The sequence below is a fragment of the Canis lupus genome, chromosome 11 (assembly GCF_048164855.1).
Source record: "Canis lupus baileyi chromosome 11, mCanLup2.hap1, whole genome shotgun sequence".
Classification (NCBI taxonomy): Eukaryota; Metazoa; Chordata; class Mammalia; order Carnivora; family Canidae; genus Canis; species Canis lupus.
In genome coordinates, this window is record NC_132848.1 from 64,036,783 (window position 1) to 64,052,544 (window position 15,762).

At 35.8% G+C, this 15,762-nt stretch overlaps 2 protein-coding genes and 1 long non-coding RNA gene across 6 annotated transcripts in view; 2 read left to right on the forward strand and 1 right to left on the reverse strand.

Annotated features, from left to right (window-relative positions):
* Positions 1–7,795, forward strand: part of SANBR (SANT and BTB domain regulator of CSR) — a 54,126-nt gene extending 46,331 nt beyond the window's left edge. For all 4 annotated transcript variants that reach the window (XM_072768495.1, XM_072768497.1, XM_072768496.1 and 1 more), the window contains 6 exons: positions 143–234; positions 1,870–1,898; positions 1,977–2,050; positions 2,720–2,808; positions 4,741–4,832; positions 5,938–7,795. In XM_072768495.1, the coding sequence (XP_072624596.1) occupies positions 143–234; positions 1,870–1,898; positions 1,977–2,050; positions 2,720–2,808; positions 4,741–4,832; positions 5,938–5,974 (413 nt within the window). In that variant the 3' untranslated portion in view covers positions 5,975–7,795. The remainder of the gene's footprint in view (positions 1–142; positions 235–1,869; positions 1,899–1,976; positions 2,051–2,719; positions 2,809–4,740; positions 4,833–5,937) is intronic.
* The window catches only part of LOC140600313 (uncharacterized), a 35,823-nt gene continuing 26,447 nt past the window's right edge, over positions 6,387–15,762 (reverse strand). The window contains exon 2 of the long non-coding RNA XR_012003569.1: positions 6,387–8,380. This is a non-coding gene — a long non-coding RNA (uncharacterized lncRNA). The remainder of the gene's footprint in view (positions 8,381–15,762) is intronic.
* C11H2orf74 (chromosome 11 C2orf74 homolog) overlaps positions 12,527–15,762 on the forward strand; it is a 32,079-nt gene continuing 28,843 nt past the window's right edge. The window contains exon 1 of the mRNA XM_072768502.1: positions 12,527–12,550. Within this exon, the coding sequence (XP_072624603.1) occupies positions 12,546–12,550 (5 nt within the window). The 5' untranslated portion in view covers positions 12,527–12,545. The remainder of the gene's footprint in view (positions 12,551–15,762) is intronic.

Sequence of the window (15,762 nt, forward strand, 5' to 3'; positions counted from 1 at the left end):
CTTCTCCATAGATTTACTTTTTATTTAGAAATAATTTGTTAGTTTTAAGAAACAATGGTTTTTTAAAAATTGTTTTATTGTTTATAAGTAACAAGTGCATTGAAAAAGTATGTGAGATATAACACTGACTTTCTGTTGTCAGGGAAAAAGGAAAAGCCAAAGAAGTTCACAAAACAACCAAAAAAGCAGATGTCTTCACCCTGTGGTCAGAAGAAAGAGAAGGCATCAGAGAAGGTAGCTCTAAATTACCCATTACTGTTCTAAAGTTCATATTGGGAACTAAGCAGGCAAATACAGCCAAGAAAAATCTGAAAAAGAGTAAAAATAAACCAGAGTGGAATGCTAGCAGTATAAAAATGAACAAAGAAGTTCCATATAAACTGAGATTAAAGATCTCTAAGATAAAAAAAAAAAAGATCTCTAAGATATATTGATAGATGAGAGAAAGAAAGTCCTAAACAGTATGTATATTGCCATACTCTACCATTTGCATAGCAACTGGTAAGGGAATCTATGTCTTTCCTTATGAGTGCATAAATTATCTCCAAAAAACTGCAAAGGAAGTTGATAAAGATTCATTAGCTCTAAAGAAGGGAACTGAATAGGGAACAGAGACTTTTTTTTAAAGATTTTATTCATTAGAGAGAGCAGTGGGAAGGGGGTTCAGACAGAGAGGGAGAAGCAGACTCTCCACTGAGCAAGCAGGGAGCCTGATGTGGGGCTTGATCTCTGGACCCGGCGATCATAACCTGAGCCAAAGACAGATGCTTAACCATCTGAGCCCCCCCAGGAGCCCTGGGGACAGAGACTTTTTACTATATGTGTTATTTGTAGCTTTTGAAATTGGGTTTGTTTTTTTTAAGATTTGTTTTTATTTATTTATTTATTTGAGAGAGAGAGCACGCAAACACACAAGTAGGGGGAGGGGAGCAGACTCCCTGCTGCGCAGGGAGCCCAACATAAGGCTCAATCCCAGGAATCCAAGATCATGACCTGAGCCTAAGGCAGACACCTAACCGACTGAGCCACCCAGGGACCCCATTTGTAACTTTTGAATTTTGAATGAATATTACTTATTCAAATATAAGATAGACTTTGAAATGAGATAAGTAGACTTCATAATTTTATTTTTTTATTTTTTAAAGATTTTATTTATTTATTCATGAGACACACACACACACACACACACAGAGAGGCAGAGACACAGGCAGAGGGAGAAGCGCTCCATGCAGGGAGCCCGATGTGGGACTCGATCCTGGGTCTCCAGGATCAGGCCCTGGGCTGAAGGCGGCGCTAAACTGCTGAGCCACCCTGGCTGCCTGACTTCATAATTTTAAAATAAATTATATTTAATGACCTTTTAAAATGATTCTTATTTCCCCTACCTTTGAAGGAAGAGGTAAAAAGCCCTAGTAGGAATAAGAGCACAGTAATAACCACATTTGACAAAAAGAGGAACCACGGATTCCAAAAATGTGTGAAAGGCTGAGTTGAGACCAGTTATACACAATTATATTGGATAGGTTCTATTTTCATCTGCATGTGAAGTACTGTAAACACATGAATGGGTGAATTCTAGAAGATTGCATAAGCTGGGGCTTCCAGGTCAGACAAATATAGCTGGGTTCAAATTCTAGGTCTGTATCTCTTTGGACAAGTTTCTTAATTTCTCTGAACCTGTTTCATTATAGAGGTAAATATGGCAGCTGTCTCATGTGGTTGTTACAAGGCTTAAATGAAATAATACTTGTAATGCTTTTGGTACAGTGTCTTGAACTCTGTAAATGTAAACTGCTGTTTATTACTAACTGTAACACTAATCAGTAAATGTGTTCTAATTGGACCTTGATGTTGTCTACTCTTTTTTAGTCAACTTCTAGAGATGTGTCTCCTTTCATGTGAGTATTGCTCTTTAATCCAGTCAGATACCCACTCTTAAAGTATCAATGCTGATTTTTGTTTAATTTTTCTAATAGTGTGAGTATGCAGAAGAATAAATGGGATGCCACAAGATCCTTAAGATTCAACCAGGATGCACAAAGGGAAGATGGTACGTTTTAATGTGTACATAACATACAAATTAGGTATAAATGACAATGATGGGAATGTTTCATTTTATGAAGTATGATGAATAGCTTAAAAAGCTTGCTTATTCCAACTAGAATAAGGCCTAGAATTCACGCATTCCCTTTGGAATCTACCAGAGTGTGTGTGTGTTTGTGTAGGGGAGCAGAGGGAGAAGGAGAGAGAGAATCCCAGACAGGCTCCCTGCTGAGTGCAGAGCCTGATGCGAGGCTTGATTTCATGACCCTAAAACCATGACCTGCACTGAAATCAAGAGGCAGACACACTCAATCAACTGAACAACCCAGGTGCCCCTCATCCAGAGTTTCATTAGTAGACAATCCTAGCAGATAATGTACTATTTTATGCACCTGTGGTTTGAAAATGTCAGACTGACTTTTGCCCACTATTTGCACTCTAAAGATGACTGCATATCATGTTTTAGGTTGGGTTACAGTAACCTTAAAAGCAGCATTATCTTATGTATGAGCCATTGGCCACTTGCTGCCTGAAGTTCTTCAAAGATAAGTGTATATGTCTAAAATAGTATCTAGTGGTATTTTCATAAATTCTTGATAATTGAAGTGTTCGTTAAGAAATAAAAGTTATATATACATCCTTATAAAAAGTTAGTTTTATTATTTTTTACCTCCAGATCAGCGGCGGATGTCTGAAATTACAGGGCACCTAATAAAGATGAGACTGGGTGATCTGGATCGAGTAAAGTCAAAGGAAGCAAAAGAAGTAAGAATTACGTGGTAGTGTACTGTGCTTGCTTAGATATACCTTCCTACTTTACTTTCATCATGAGGAGTATAAAGATGTTTTAGGCAAAATCCAAAAAAACAAATTTAAATATATTTGTATATTCTGTCCCAGTTAGCCAGTTCTCTCACATAAATGTTCTCCGTGTTATTATCCATGGTCCATAGGTCCTCTCTAATACACATAATAAAGTAGTTTTTACTAAAAGTGTAATATCACACCAAGAGTAGATTAACCATGCATTGCTGACCAAATGCTGACTACTCAGAAGGTGACGTTTTGGAAGCTGCTGATTTCACTCAACTCTGTAGGCAGTGCTTAGATGTTATTTCTAAAATAAGATATCTTAATAAAAATGACAAGAAATACCTATGTTCTTATTAAAATTATTTATTAATCATAATACTATATATATTAACGTTAGTATGGTATTATGTATTTACAGTTACTCTTGCCCTTATTCTTTTATTTAAAAACTTACTTCCCCCCCCAAAAAAAACTTACTTCCCTATAAAACTTCTAAAATCTTTCTTTTTTTTTTTTATTATAAATCCTTTTTTTTTTTTTAAGATTTTATTTATTTACTCATGAGAGACAGAGACAATGGCAGAGGGAGAAGCAGGCCCCATGCAGGGAGCCTGATGTGGATTCCAGGATCACACCCTGGGCTGAAGGCAGGTGCTAAACCTCTGAGCCACCCAGGGATCCCCTAATTGTAATTCCAATATAGTTAACATACAATGTTAAAACTTCTAAAATCTTTGTGAGCTTAGGCAAATATTTCTTAGCTGTGACACCAAAAGTATGATGTCTAAAAGAAATAGTTGACAAATTGGACGTCATCAAAATGTGAATGGTCTTTTTGAAAGACACTATTAAGAAAATTAAAAGATAAGCTATAATCTATGAGATAATAAAGGATTTGTATCCAGAATATATAAAGAACTCTCAAAACATTCCAATACAAGTTAATGGGCAAAAAATTAATCAGATGCTTTATGAAAGAAGGGATACAGATAGCAAATAAGCCCACAAAAAGGAAGGTGCAACATGATTAGTCATTAGGGAAATGTAAATTAAAACCTCAATGAGATACCACTGTATACCAACTAGAATGTCAAAAAAAAAAAAAAAAAAATGCTGGCCAGGATAGATGGAGAGCAACTGGAACTCTCACATAAAGCTAGTAAAGATACAAAAAGGAATGGCCACTTTGGAAATCACTTTTGACAGTTTCTTATGAAATTAAACATTTACTCACCACAGAGTTCAGTTCATGCATGTTTATAGTGGTTTTATTCAGAGTTGTCAAAAACTAGAAACAACCCAAATGTTCTTTACCTGGCAAATGAATAAACAAACTGTGGTACATATAAAAAGGAAAGAACTACTAATATAGCAGCAACATAAATGAAGCTCCTATATATTAAGCTAAGTGAGAGAAGCCAGATTGAAAAGGCTTCAGACTGTATGATTCTAATTAAATAGTGTTTTGGAAAATACAAAACTATAGGGACTTATAACAGATAAGGAGTTGCCAGGAGCTTATCATGGCAAATTGAGTTGACTTATGAGAGGCACAAGGAGATTTCTGTGAGGTGATGGAACTGTTGTATGTCTCCATTGTAATGATGGTTATATTACTGTATGCATTTGTCAAACTTCAAACGTGTGAATGTGTGACTAAAAAGTGTGAATCTAAAAAAAAAAAAAAAAAAAAAAAAAAAAAAATAAAAAGTGTGAATCTTACTGGATGTAAAATTATTCACATAAATTTTAATTCAAAGAGCCTGAATTTTAAAAATCAAAATAATATTACTTCTAAGCTAAAAAATAATGCCATCTTAGTAAAGCAGAGCTTCTATTGATTACACAAAAATAACAACTTCATTTTGCCCCTTTACTCTGCAGTTTGCAGGAGGTATTTATTCCAGACTTGAAGCGCAAATCAAGGCCTCAGTGCCAGTCACTGCACGGCAGAGCAGCTCAGAAAAAAATACAAGGTAAATCAGCATAAATAAATTCAGAATGTCACTGGCTTTGAAGTGATTTCTTTTTTTCAAGATTTATGTATTTATTTTTAGAGAGCGAGCATGTACAAGCAGGGTGGGGGCTGCTGAGGGAGGGAGCAAGAGAGAATCTCCCACAGACTTCTCATTGAGCAGGGAGCCCCAAGTGGATCTCGATCCCAGGACCCTGAGATCACAAGATTACGACCTGAGCTGAAACCAAGAGTCAGCTGCTTAAGCAACTGAGCTACCCAGGCTCCCTGTGATTTTGTTTTTTTAGGGAAAAATCATGTGAACACTAGTAGTACAAAATTGGGAGTTTGTTTTGTTTCAAGGATTAGATCATCAGGATACTAATCAGGACCAGATTTTAACTTAAACTAAGGCTTAAAAAGGTCGTAAACACAAAATTATAGTATTTTTAAGTTTTCTGTTTATTGAATCAGCCCTGTTTAAGCTAGCGGCAGATAGGAATGTAAGCTCTATTGGACCTGTGAATTCGTAGAATTTTATACTGTTTATAGGTAATATATATTTAAAACATTTAAGTCTTCCCTATTCTTTATCTTATTTCTCTTAATAAAATTAACTTACTGGATTGTCTGTCATTTTACATCACAAGTTTTCTTTTAAAGATTAACAGTTATTGAGATTGGATCATTAATACTACATAGCCAAATGCCTTATCAGCAATTGTGAAATCCAGAAAGCTCAGAAATCCAACAAGACTTTTTTATAAATTTGTGGCAACTCAAACCCAAACTAAGCTACTGCAATGCTATTTATAGTTTTTATTTATCTCACTGAATATAAATGTTCGTTTGTTAAACTGAAAAAAAAGCATTAATGTGTGTGATTATACGGTACTGCTCCAATCCATGATATATGATATATGTACCATGTTATCTCCCCTACCCCCAAAAAATCTGAATTCCAAAATATGTCTCACTCCAAGAGTTTTTAAAAATGGATCATGGGGCTACATGAAGTTTCATTAAACTTTGATACTGTCAAAGCAAAGGTGTAACCTAAAGCAGCAGCCAATTCCTACTGTTTAAGAAGCACCTCTGACCTTTCTTTTCTATTTAAAAAAATCTAGGTCTAAAAGCCGTTTTGGTCCAGGGCGTCCTGCATAAAGCACCTTATCTATAACTAAAAAGAGAGAAGACACACCTCTGGATATCTGAAGTTGCTCACTTCTTGAAGATCTTCAGAACAATGACTTCTAAATGTTTCAAGTTCTTTATTATTCTTGCAAATCGCATAAATGATAATGCTGAGGGAAATGTATAGTTAGATCTTCTGAAATCTAATTGTAAATATGAAACTTCTTAAATCTGATTTTCCTTTAACGTGTTGCTAGGCTATGTAGAAAATTAGTACTTACAAATCTGCATAGTTAAGACTCCTCTTATTTGTTACCCTTTATTTATTTGAAAGAGAAGAGGCCTACACTCTCAAGTAGCTAAGACTTTTTAAGACCTTAAATACTTAAGGGAACACAGCTGTGCATGTGCACTGATTATAGTATGTCTTTTGGGCTGTAAATCTTGGGATAGCATTGGAAACTGTAACTTGTGTGACGAAACTCCCATCGATGCTGATTTTAAGTTTGCATGAATATTAAGGAGTGACAGATCTCAAGACTGCGTTAAATAAAGTTTCAAGGTGTGAGGTATTTCCTGTGTTGGGCAGGAGGGTTAATTTTTTCAGCATTATTCCATAGAAAGCACAATGTTAATCCAACTTGTTTTTCTTTCGATTTATCTATCGGTTATCTGAGCAGAAATTACTGATTACGTCTTCTTCTGTGACACTAGTGCCATTCTGAATTTGTTAACATAATTGTTATAGTTTTAGGATAGTAAAGCATTTTGGTTGTATGAAACACCCACTGTGCAGTTCTCAGGGCTCTAAAACTTAACCATATTTCTAAAGCCATTCAAATAGCCAGCCCCTCAAACAGTTATAGTTACTTATTACTTTAGCAATGTCTAGAAGGAAACATTCCCAAATACATATGATGGGTGAAAAATGGCATACATTCAGTAGAAATCAAACTAAATTCTATTTTATAGATCATGTTTTAATTTTTCTAACCAAGCGGAAAGAGTGCTCAGGGAAAATCTGTTCCAAACCATAAGTATATAAAAAAATTATGTGTTTGGAAATTACTTGTACGTAGGCTTCTGAAAACCTTTAAGATGCACTGTTTCTATTTTCAGTCTTCATTTGTCTTATAATTGGAATTTCTTCAAATTATTTAGGAAATGGACTTTGATAATGTGTAACAGAATGGCAGTTTCTACTGAAACATTGAAGTGTTAAACTCAACACACAGAAATCATTTTGAGTTGTTTTAGTTGATAAATGAAGCTTTAAAAAAAGATAAATGAAGTTTGATGTTATTTAATGTTATGTGTATGGCTTTTCCAAATTTTTTGAACTTCTGTTTGCAAATTTTGTTCCAGTTTAGATATTTTTCAATTGTTTGATATTTTTTAAATAGATTATAAAATTTTTATTTTCAAAAGAAAATGTTTTATAGTACATGATCTGTAAGTTCTGTTAAATACCAGAATCCTGTTTCTTTTACTGTATTCTCTGGCTACAAGGATTTAGGCTTGTACATGTTGTAGAGTGTGGTAATGGTCACAACTAGAAGAGGACGTATGCTCCTTAGATTTTTAACTGATGATAAAAAGACAAATTGCTTCTCCCCTAGGAGGACTGTACCAGTGAATTGATTTTTACAAACCAGAATTTCTCAGAATTTGATTTTCTTCAGAATATGCTTTTTATTTTGTTAATGTCTGTAATATATAGCACAGGTACCAAAAACATTTTAAGCAAACTCTTAATAGTATTTCCTTTGCCAAATACTTTGGAAAGGTTTTTACCTTACATTAATTCTGAATTCACATTTCTTTAATTGAAATAAAATGTTAATGACAAAAGTTGTTTGAAAAATTCCTTGATCTGAATCATTCCATCCTCTCAGAAAAAGTCTAGGTGAGCTTTAGAACACAGGTTTTCTTTTCTTCTTTTTTTCTTAAGTATCTTTTTTCTTCTTTTTTTTTTTTCTTCAGATTTTATTTATTTGAGAGAGACATACAGTGACAGCAATAGCAAGAGAAAGCACCAGTGGGGATGAGAGGGAGAAGCAGGCCTCCTCCTGAGCAGGAGCCCGTCACAGGGCTGGATCCCAGGACCCCGGGATCATGACCTGAGCCACAGGCAGATGCTTAAGCCACTGAGTCACTCAGGTGCCCCAAGCACATGCTTTCGTGAAAAAAATGAGCTCCATTACGAGGTATACTTTATAAATTTTAAGACATTTTTTATTTTTTTTTAAGATTTATTTATTCATGAGAAACAGAGAGAGAGGCAGAGACACAGGCAGAGGGAGAAGCAGACTCCATGCAGGAAACCCAATGTGGAACTCGATCCCTGTACTCCAGGATCATGACCTGAGCTGGATGCAGACACTTAACCGCTGAGCCACACAGGCCTCCCTTAAAACTGTTTTAAATGAGGTTATCCTAAAAAAAAAAAAAAAATTAATGAGGTTATCCTGATAAAGATTCAGCCAAATACTTCAGGGATAAAATATTGCAGAAAAGATCATCTGGTAGCAGGAGCTTATTCCATACTATTGCATCATGGTGTGTAATTTTACCTCTTCAGAACATTCAGCCAGATACCGTGAGATGCACTAATTGCTTTGGAAGCTGAGACAAAGCCCTGTTCAACTAATCTGCTAAGGGCAAATTTTAATATAAAAACAAAAAATTACCTTTTACATCTAATACCTGGGATTAATTCTTCAGCTATCCTTCAGCTATTCATTGAGCAACAGTTATGAATCTCATGTTTTTGTGCCTCCTAGGTACTAGGGTACCTAGGCAATTCACTTTAAATAGGCTAGCTCTCCCACTCTCATTTAAAGCTAATCTGGGGATCCCTGGGTGGCGCAGCGGTTTGGCGCCTGCCTTTGGCCCAGGGCGTGATCCTGGAGACCCGGGATCGAATCCCACATCGGGCTCCCGGTGCATGGAGCCTGCTTCTCCCTCTGCCTGTGTCTCTGCGCCTCTCTCTCTCTCTCTGTGACTATCATAAATAAATAAAAATTAAAAAAAAAAAATCTAATCTGTTGGGACACCTGGGTGGCTCAGCAGTTGAGTGTCTGCCTTCAGCTCAGGGTGTGATCCTGGATTCCCAGGATTGGGTCCCACATTGGGCTCCCTGCAGGGAGCTTGCTTCTCCCTCTGCCTATGTCTCTGCCCCTCTCTCTCTCTCTGTGTCTCTCATGAATAAATAAATAAAATCTTTAAAAAATATATAAAAAAAATAAACCTAATCTATTGGGGAAGATGATGTGATCATATTCCCACCCTTATGGGATTGTTAGAGGATTAAATGACTTAATAGATCTGAAACAATTAGGAAAGTACTTTCTGGCTAATAGTAAGCCTTCCATAAAGGTTAACTATTATTATTGTTGCATTGCTATTTTAGTATTTGGACATAGCCTCAAATTCTTTAGGATGAGAGTTTTATATCCCTCTTATAATTTGAATTGCTAAGAATGATGTGTGTGAGTGTGAGGGTGTATTTAGTGCAAGAAAGAAAAGAGGCACCTAATACTTTCGTGGTTGTTATGACATCAAGTGTTACTTAAATATATTAAAGTTCTTGGCATTATTTAGACAAAGTTAACAGCATTTGAGGGAAGAGGTAGGTAGGAAAACTACTTCCTGATATTGGTAGTGACCTGTACTGTTTTCAGAGGTTGACTGAAGGAGAGAAAGTATGAGCTGCAGATGGTCTTAGAGCAGTCCTCCTTCCAAGATCTATCTTTTCTTGAGAAAATATAGCTAGTTTGGCTAACAAGGCCATTTCTTATCAAACTGTATAGAGGAATAGTTTCTATTTGTTGAATATATATTAAGGATGGTGCTAGCTCTCGTTTATGTCTTTTAGCCTTTAGCCTCACAGGTAAACACCCAAATCAGGTATTATTCCATTTTATAGGTGGGGAAGAAAGTTCAGAGAGATGAAGTAACCCCACAGACTGGAATCTGGGCCTGTCAGCACATTACGACACCCTCTTGAAACAGTAATTACCTTGGATTGCCTAAAACACTCCTGGAATGCCTCCTGCCTCACTGGCAACTCCTTCAGGCTGAAAACAGCTCACTGCCTATAGTTCCATTCATATTTATCCAACTGCCTACTTGCATTTGTATTTGGAATACCAGTTGGTGTCTCCAACTTAACATATCAAAACGGGACTTGTGACATATATCCTCAACACCATTTCCCAACTCCCTGCTTGTTCAAGCCCAATCTTGTTCAATAAATGGCACTACCACCCACCCCAGTGCACAAACCAGATATTCAGCAATTATTCCTTAATTCTCCCTCCTTCACTCCCTACATCCAATTTGACAGGAAGTCACATACATACCCTATGTCCGTTTGCTTCTCTCCATCTCCATTATCAAGTCATTAACATATTTTACGTGAAGTGCCACAGTAGCCCCCTAAGTAATTCTCTGGCTTCCATTCTAACCTGTTATTCACAAAGCAACTATAGTGATTTTGAAATGTGGATTAGATTGCATCACTCCCTGCCCAACACTCCAGCAGTACACCCGATCAAGCCTAGATTAAAATACAACCTCCATCGCTCAGGTTTACAAAGTCTTACATGGCCTAGCCCCTAGGTGCCTCCCGACCTCTTTTAACCTCCTGCTTGCTACATTCCTGTCACATTGTCTACCTGTCCTCCAAAAAATAAGCTCATTCTCACCTTTCAGTGCCTTCATGTTTGCTGTTCCGACTATCTAGAAGGCTCTTATATTTGAGGTGTTGGGTTACATGTCATTTCCTCACGGGAGACATTGTGCCCAATCTAAAGTAGTTACTGAAGTCACTCTCATCACATCATCATAGCTTATTTCTGAACATATCTGACATTATTACTTGATATTTTGGTGATTTTTTGTTTATTTGCAATTTGTCTGCCATGCCAGGAAATGGAATTAAATGCATCCAAATTGGAAGTAAAACTTCATCTATTCACAAAAGAAATTACCTTGTATGTAGAAAATCCTAAGAAATCCACTAAAAAAACCCAATAGAACATACGATTGAATTCAGCCAGATTTTAGGATATAAAATCAATATACAAAAATAGATTCATTTCTATACCCTGGCAGTGAAAAACCTGAAAAATAAATTAAAAAAACAATTCCCTTTCCAGTAGCAAAAAAAGGAATAAATTTGTAAATTTTTTTAATTTTAAAGGAAAAATATATGCTGTAAACTATAAAATATCATTGAAAGAAATTAAGAGCTAAATAAATGTAAAGACATCTATGTCCATGGATCAGAAGACTTAATATTGTTAAGATGTTAATAATTGATCTACAGATTTACCACAATTCCTATCAGGATCTCAGTTGGCTTTTTTGTAGAAGTTGATAGGCTAATTTCTTTCCATTCATTTCCACTTTCCATTCATGTGGAAACTCAAGAGACCCAGAACAGCCAAAACAATTTTGAAAAAGAACCAAAAGATCCACATTTTATGTTATTAAACCTTACTACAAAGCTATGGTAATCAAGACATTGTAATACCATCATAAGGAGAGACAGAACAACAGAACAAAATTGAGAGTCAAGAAATAAACTCACGTGTCTGTGGCAAATTAATTTCAACAGCAGTGCCAAGACCATTCAATTGGGAAGGAATAGTCTTTTCTACAAATGATGCTGGGACAAGTGGATAGCCTCATGTAAAAGAATCAAGTTGGATCCTTACCTCCTACCAAGTACAAAAAGTTGACTCAAAATGGATCAAAAATCTAGATGTAAGAACCAAAACTATAAAACTTGTAAGAAAACACACAAGCAAATCTTCATAACCTTGGATTTGGCAATGGATACTTAGATAAGACACTAAAAGCACAAACAACAAAAGAAAAAATAGACAAATTTCATTTACTCAAAATTAAAAACATTTGTGCTTGAATGGATACAATCAAGAAAGTAAAAAGCCCATAGAATGGGAGAAAATATTTATGAATCATATGTCTGATAAGGGACTTATATCCAGAATATACAAAGAACATTTACAACTCAACATTAAAAAGACAACCAGTTTTTAAAATGATAAAAGATTTGAATAGACGTTTCTCCAAAGAAGATAAACAAATAGTCAATAGCACTTGAAAAGATGCTCAACATCATTAGCCCTCAGGGCATTGCAAATCAAATCAAAACCACAATGGGATTCCACTTGACACTCAGTAGAATGGCTATACCCAAAAAGGAGCCAAGTAACATGTTGCAGAAAATGTGGTGAAATTGGTATGCTCATAGACTGCTGATGAGAATTCAAAATGGTGTAGCCACTTTGGAAAACAGTCTGGCAGTTCCTCAAAAAACCAAAACAAAAACCTCAAAATGAACAAAACCAAAAAACACAGTATGATTTATCCTTCAACTTATCCTAATTAGGTATATCATTTTCTACGTAATCTCTTCTTGTGCGTCTGCATATAGCCATGCACAGGACAATCTATTTTTTGCTTTTTCTACAGATGGAAAAACTGAGACCCAGAGATGGCAACTTGTCTAAGGGCAACAGAAAAGAATGATCTGAATAGGGTGCTCTTGATGACAGTATTGCTGTGTTAAATGAGGTAATATATACAGGTAAAGCACGCAGAATGAGGCCTAACATATAGTAAGTGCTTGAAAGATGCCAGGCATTATTATTAGGTCACATGAAGGACTTTTATTTATTTATTTTTTAAGATTTTATTTATTCATGAGAGACGCAGAGGCAGAGCCATAGAGGGAGAAGCAGGCTCCCCACAGGGAGCCTAACGCAAGACTCGATCCCAGGACCCTGGGATCATGACCTGAGCCAAAGGTAGATGCTCAACCACTGAGCCACCCAGGTGCCCCATGACTTTTAGAAATAAGCACATTGTACTTGCTTTTTTGACCTTGGTTCATGTTTTTCCCCAACCTAGATTGCTCTTTTGTGTTTTGCTTCCCACGGGAACTTTTCCCTTGTTTCAAGTCCCTGCTCAGAATTCACCTCCTCCGTGACCCTGCCAAACTCTCTTTTCTGAATTGTATTGCACTCCCAACATTGCCACAGTTTAGCAGTCAGATGTTCTCACTGCCTTTTTTTGTTGGTCTTGACTCCACAACCAACTCTTATGCTCTGTTAATAAGTTATTTTTTATATGTATACATATATACATATATCTACATGTATATATATATATATATATATATATATAAAATATTTGAAACAAACGTGGCAGTGTTCACGTTTTTTAACTTTTTCCCACCAGTATAAACAATTTCTGTTTTATTTGTTCCCTTTGATGTAGGTGCCCAGTGTCTCAAGCACCGTTCTTACATTTTAAAATGCCAGAGTAAGCATGGATCCTCATTTTTTTCTTATGATTCTAATCAACATATTGCTGTAGGATGAGCCCAAACAACCTCAGTATTATAAATTTCCATCTATTCTTTTTTAAAATTTATTTTATTTTATTTAAGATTTTATTTATTTAAAAAAAAAATTTTATTTATTTATCCATGAGAGACACAGAGAGAGAGGCAGAGACACAGGCAGAGGGAGAAGTAGGCTCCCTGCAGGGAGCCCAATGTGGGACTCCATCCTGGGTCTCCAGGATCAGGCCCTGGGCTGAAGGCAGCGCTAAACCGCTGGGCCACCCGGCTGCCCTATTCTTTTTTTTTTTTAATTCCAGTATTGTTGTTAATATATAATCTTGTTTTTGTTGTGTTTTGTATTTTAGCCGTTCTGACAGGTATGAGGTAATATCTCATTGTGGTTTTGATTTGCACTTCCCTGATGGTGAGTGATGTTGAACATTGTTTCATGTGTCTCTTGGCCATGTGTATGTCTCCTTTGGGGAAATGTCTGTTCATGTCTTTTGCCCATTTTCAAAAGAATTAATTTTTTTTGGTGTTGAGTTGTATATGTTCTTTATATATTTTGGATACTATGCCTCTGTCAGATATATCATTTCCAAATATCTTCTTCCATTCAGTAGGTTGTCTTTGTGTTTCATTGATTGTTTACTTTGCTATGCAGAAGCTTTTTGTTTTGATATCGTCCCAGTAGTTTGTTTTTGCTTTTGTTTCCCTTGCCTCAGGAGATCTGTCTGGAAAGATGTTATAAGAGCCCATGGCAGAGAAATTACTACCTGTGCTCTTTTCTAGGATTTTTATGGTTTTGGTTCTCACAATTAGATCCTTACTCCACTTTGAGTTAATTTTTGTGTGTGGTGTAAGAAAGTGCTCCAGTTTCATTCTGTTGCATATAGCTGTCCAGTTTTCCCAACACCATTTGTTGAAGAGACTGGCTTTTTCCCCATCGTATATTCTTGCCTCCTTTGTCAAAGTTTAATTGGCCATATGATTGTGAGTTTATTTTTGGGCTTTCTATTCTGTTCCATTGATCTATGGTCTGTTGTTGTACCAGTACCATACTGTTTTGATTACTACAGCTTTGTAATATAACTTGAAGTCTGAAATTATGATACCTCCAGATTTGTGTGGTTTTTTTTTTTTTCTTTTTTCAAGATTGCTTTGGCTATTTGAGGTCTCTGTGGTTCCATACAAACTTTAGGATTGTTTGTTCCACCTCTAAGAAAAATGCTGTTGGTACTTTGATAAAGATTGCCTTAATTCTATAGATTGCTTTAGGTACTACAGACATTTTAACAATATTTGTTTTTCCAATGCATGAGTATGGAATATCTGTGTTATCTTCAACTTCTTTCATCAATATAACTATAAAACTATAAACTTCTTTTATAGTTTTCTGAGTACAGGTCTTTCACCTCTTTGTTAAGTTTATTCTTAGATATTTTATTATTTTTGGTGCAATTGTAAATGGGACTGTTTTCTTAATTCCACTTTCTGCTATGTCATTATTAGTGTATAGAAATGCAATGAATTTCTCTATGTTGATTTTGTATCCTGGGACTTTTTGGTGCAATTGTAAATGGGACTGTTTTCTTAATTCCACTTTCTGCTATGTCATTATTAGTGTATAGAAATGCAATGAATTTCTCTATGTTGATTTTGTATCCTGGGACCTTCCTGAATTCATGTATAAGTTCTAGTAGTTTTTTGTTAGAGTCTTTAGTGTTTTCTATGTATAGTATCCTGTCATCTGCAAATAGTAAAGTTTTACTTCTTCCTTACCAATTTGGATGCCTTTAATTTATTTTTTTGTTGTTTGATTGCTGTGGTGAGGACTTCCAATACTGCATTGAATAAGTGGTGAGAGTAGACATCCTTGTCTTTTTCCTGACCTTAGGGGAAAGCCCTTAGTTGTCTCCCTCCCATTGAGTATGATGTTAGCTATGGGTTTCTCATATAAGGCTTTTATTATGTTGAGGTATATTCCCTCTAAACCTAGTTTGTTGAGGAACTTCATCATGAACGGATGTTGTACTTTGTCAAATCCTTTTTCTGCATCTATCAAAATGATCAAATGGTTTTTATCCTTCCTCTTATTGATCTGATGTATCGCAATGATTGATTTGCAATCGGGGAATTCCAGGTGATCGTGATGAATGATTTTTTTTAATGTATTGTTGGATTCGGCTTGCTAATATTTTGTTGAGGGTTTTTGCATCTATATTCACCAGAGATATTACCCTATAGTTCTCTTTATCTTTAGAGTCTTTATCTGGTTTTGGTATCAGAGTAATGCTGGTCTAATAAAATAAAATTGGAAAATTTCCTTCCTTTTCTATTTTTTGGAATAGTTTGAGAAGAATAAATATTAACTCTTCTTTAAATGTTTGGTAGAGGGATGCCTGGGTGGCTCAGGAGTTGAGCGCCTGCCTTCGGCCCA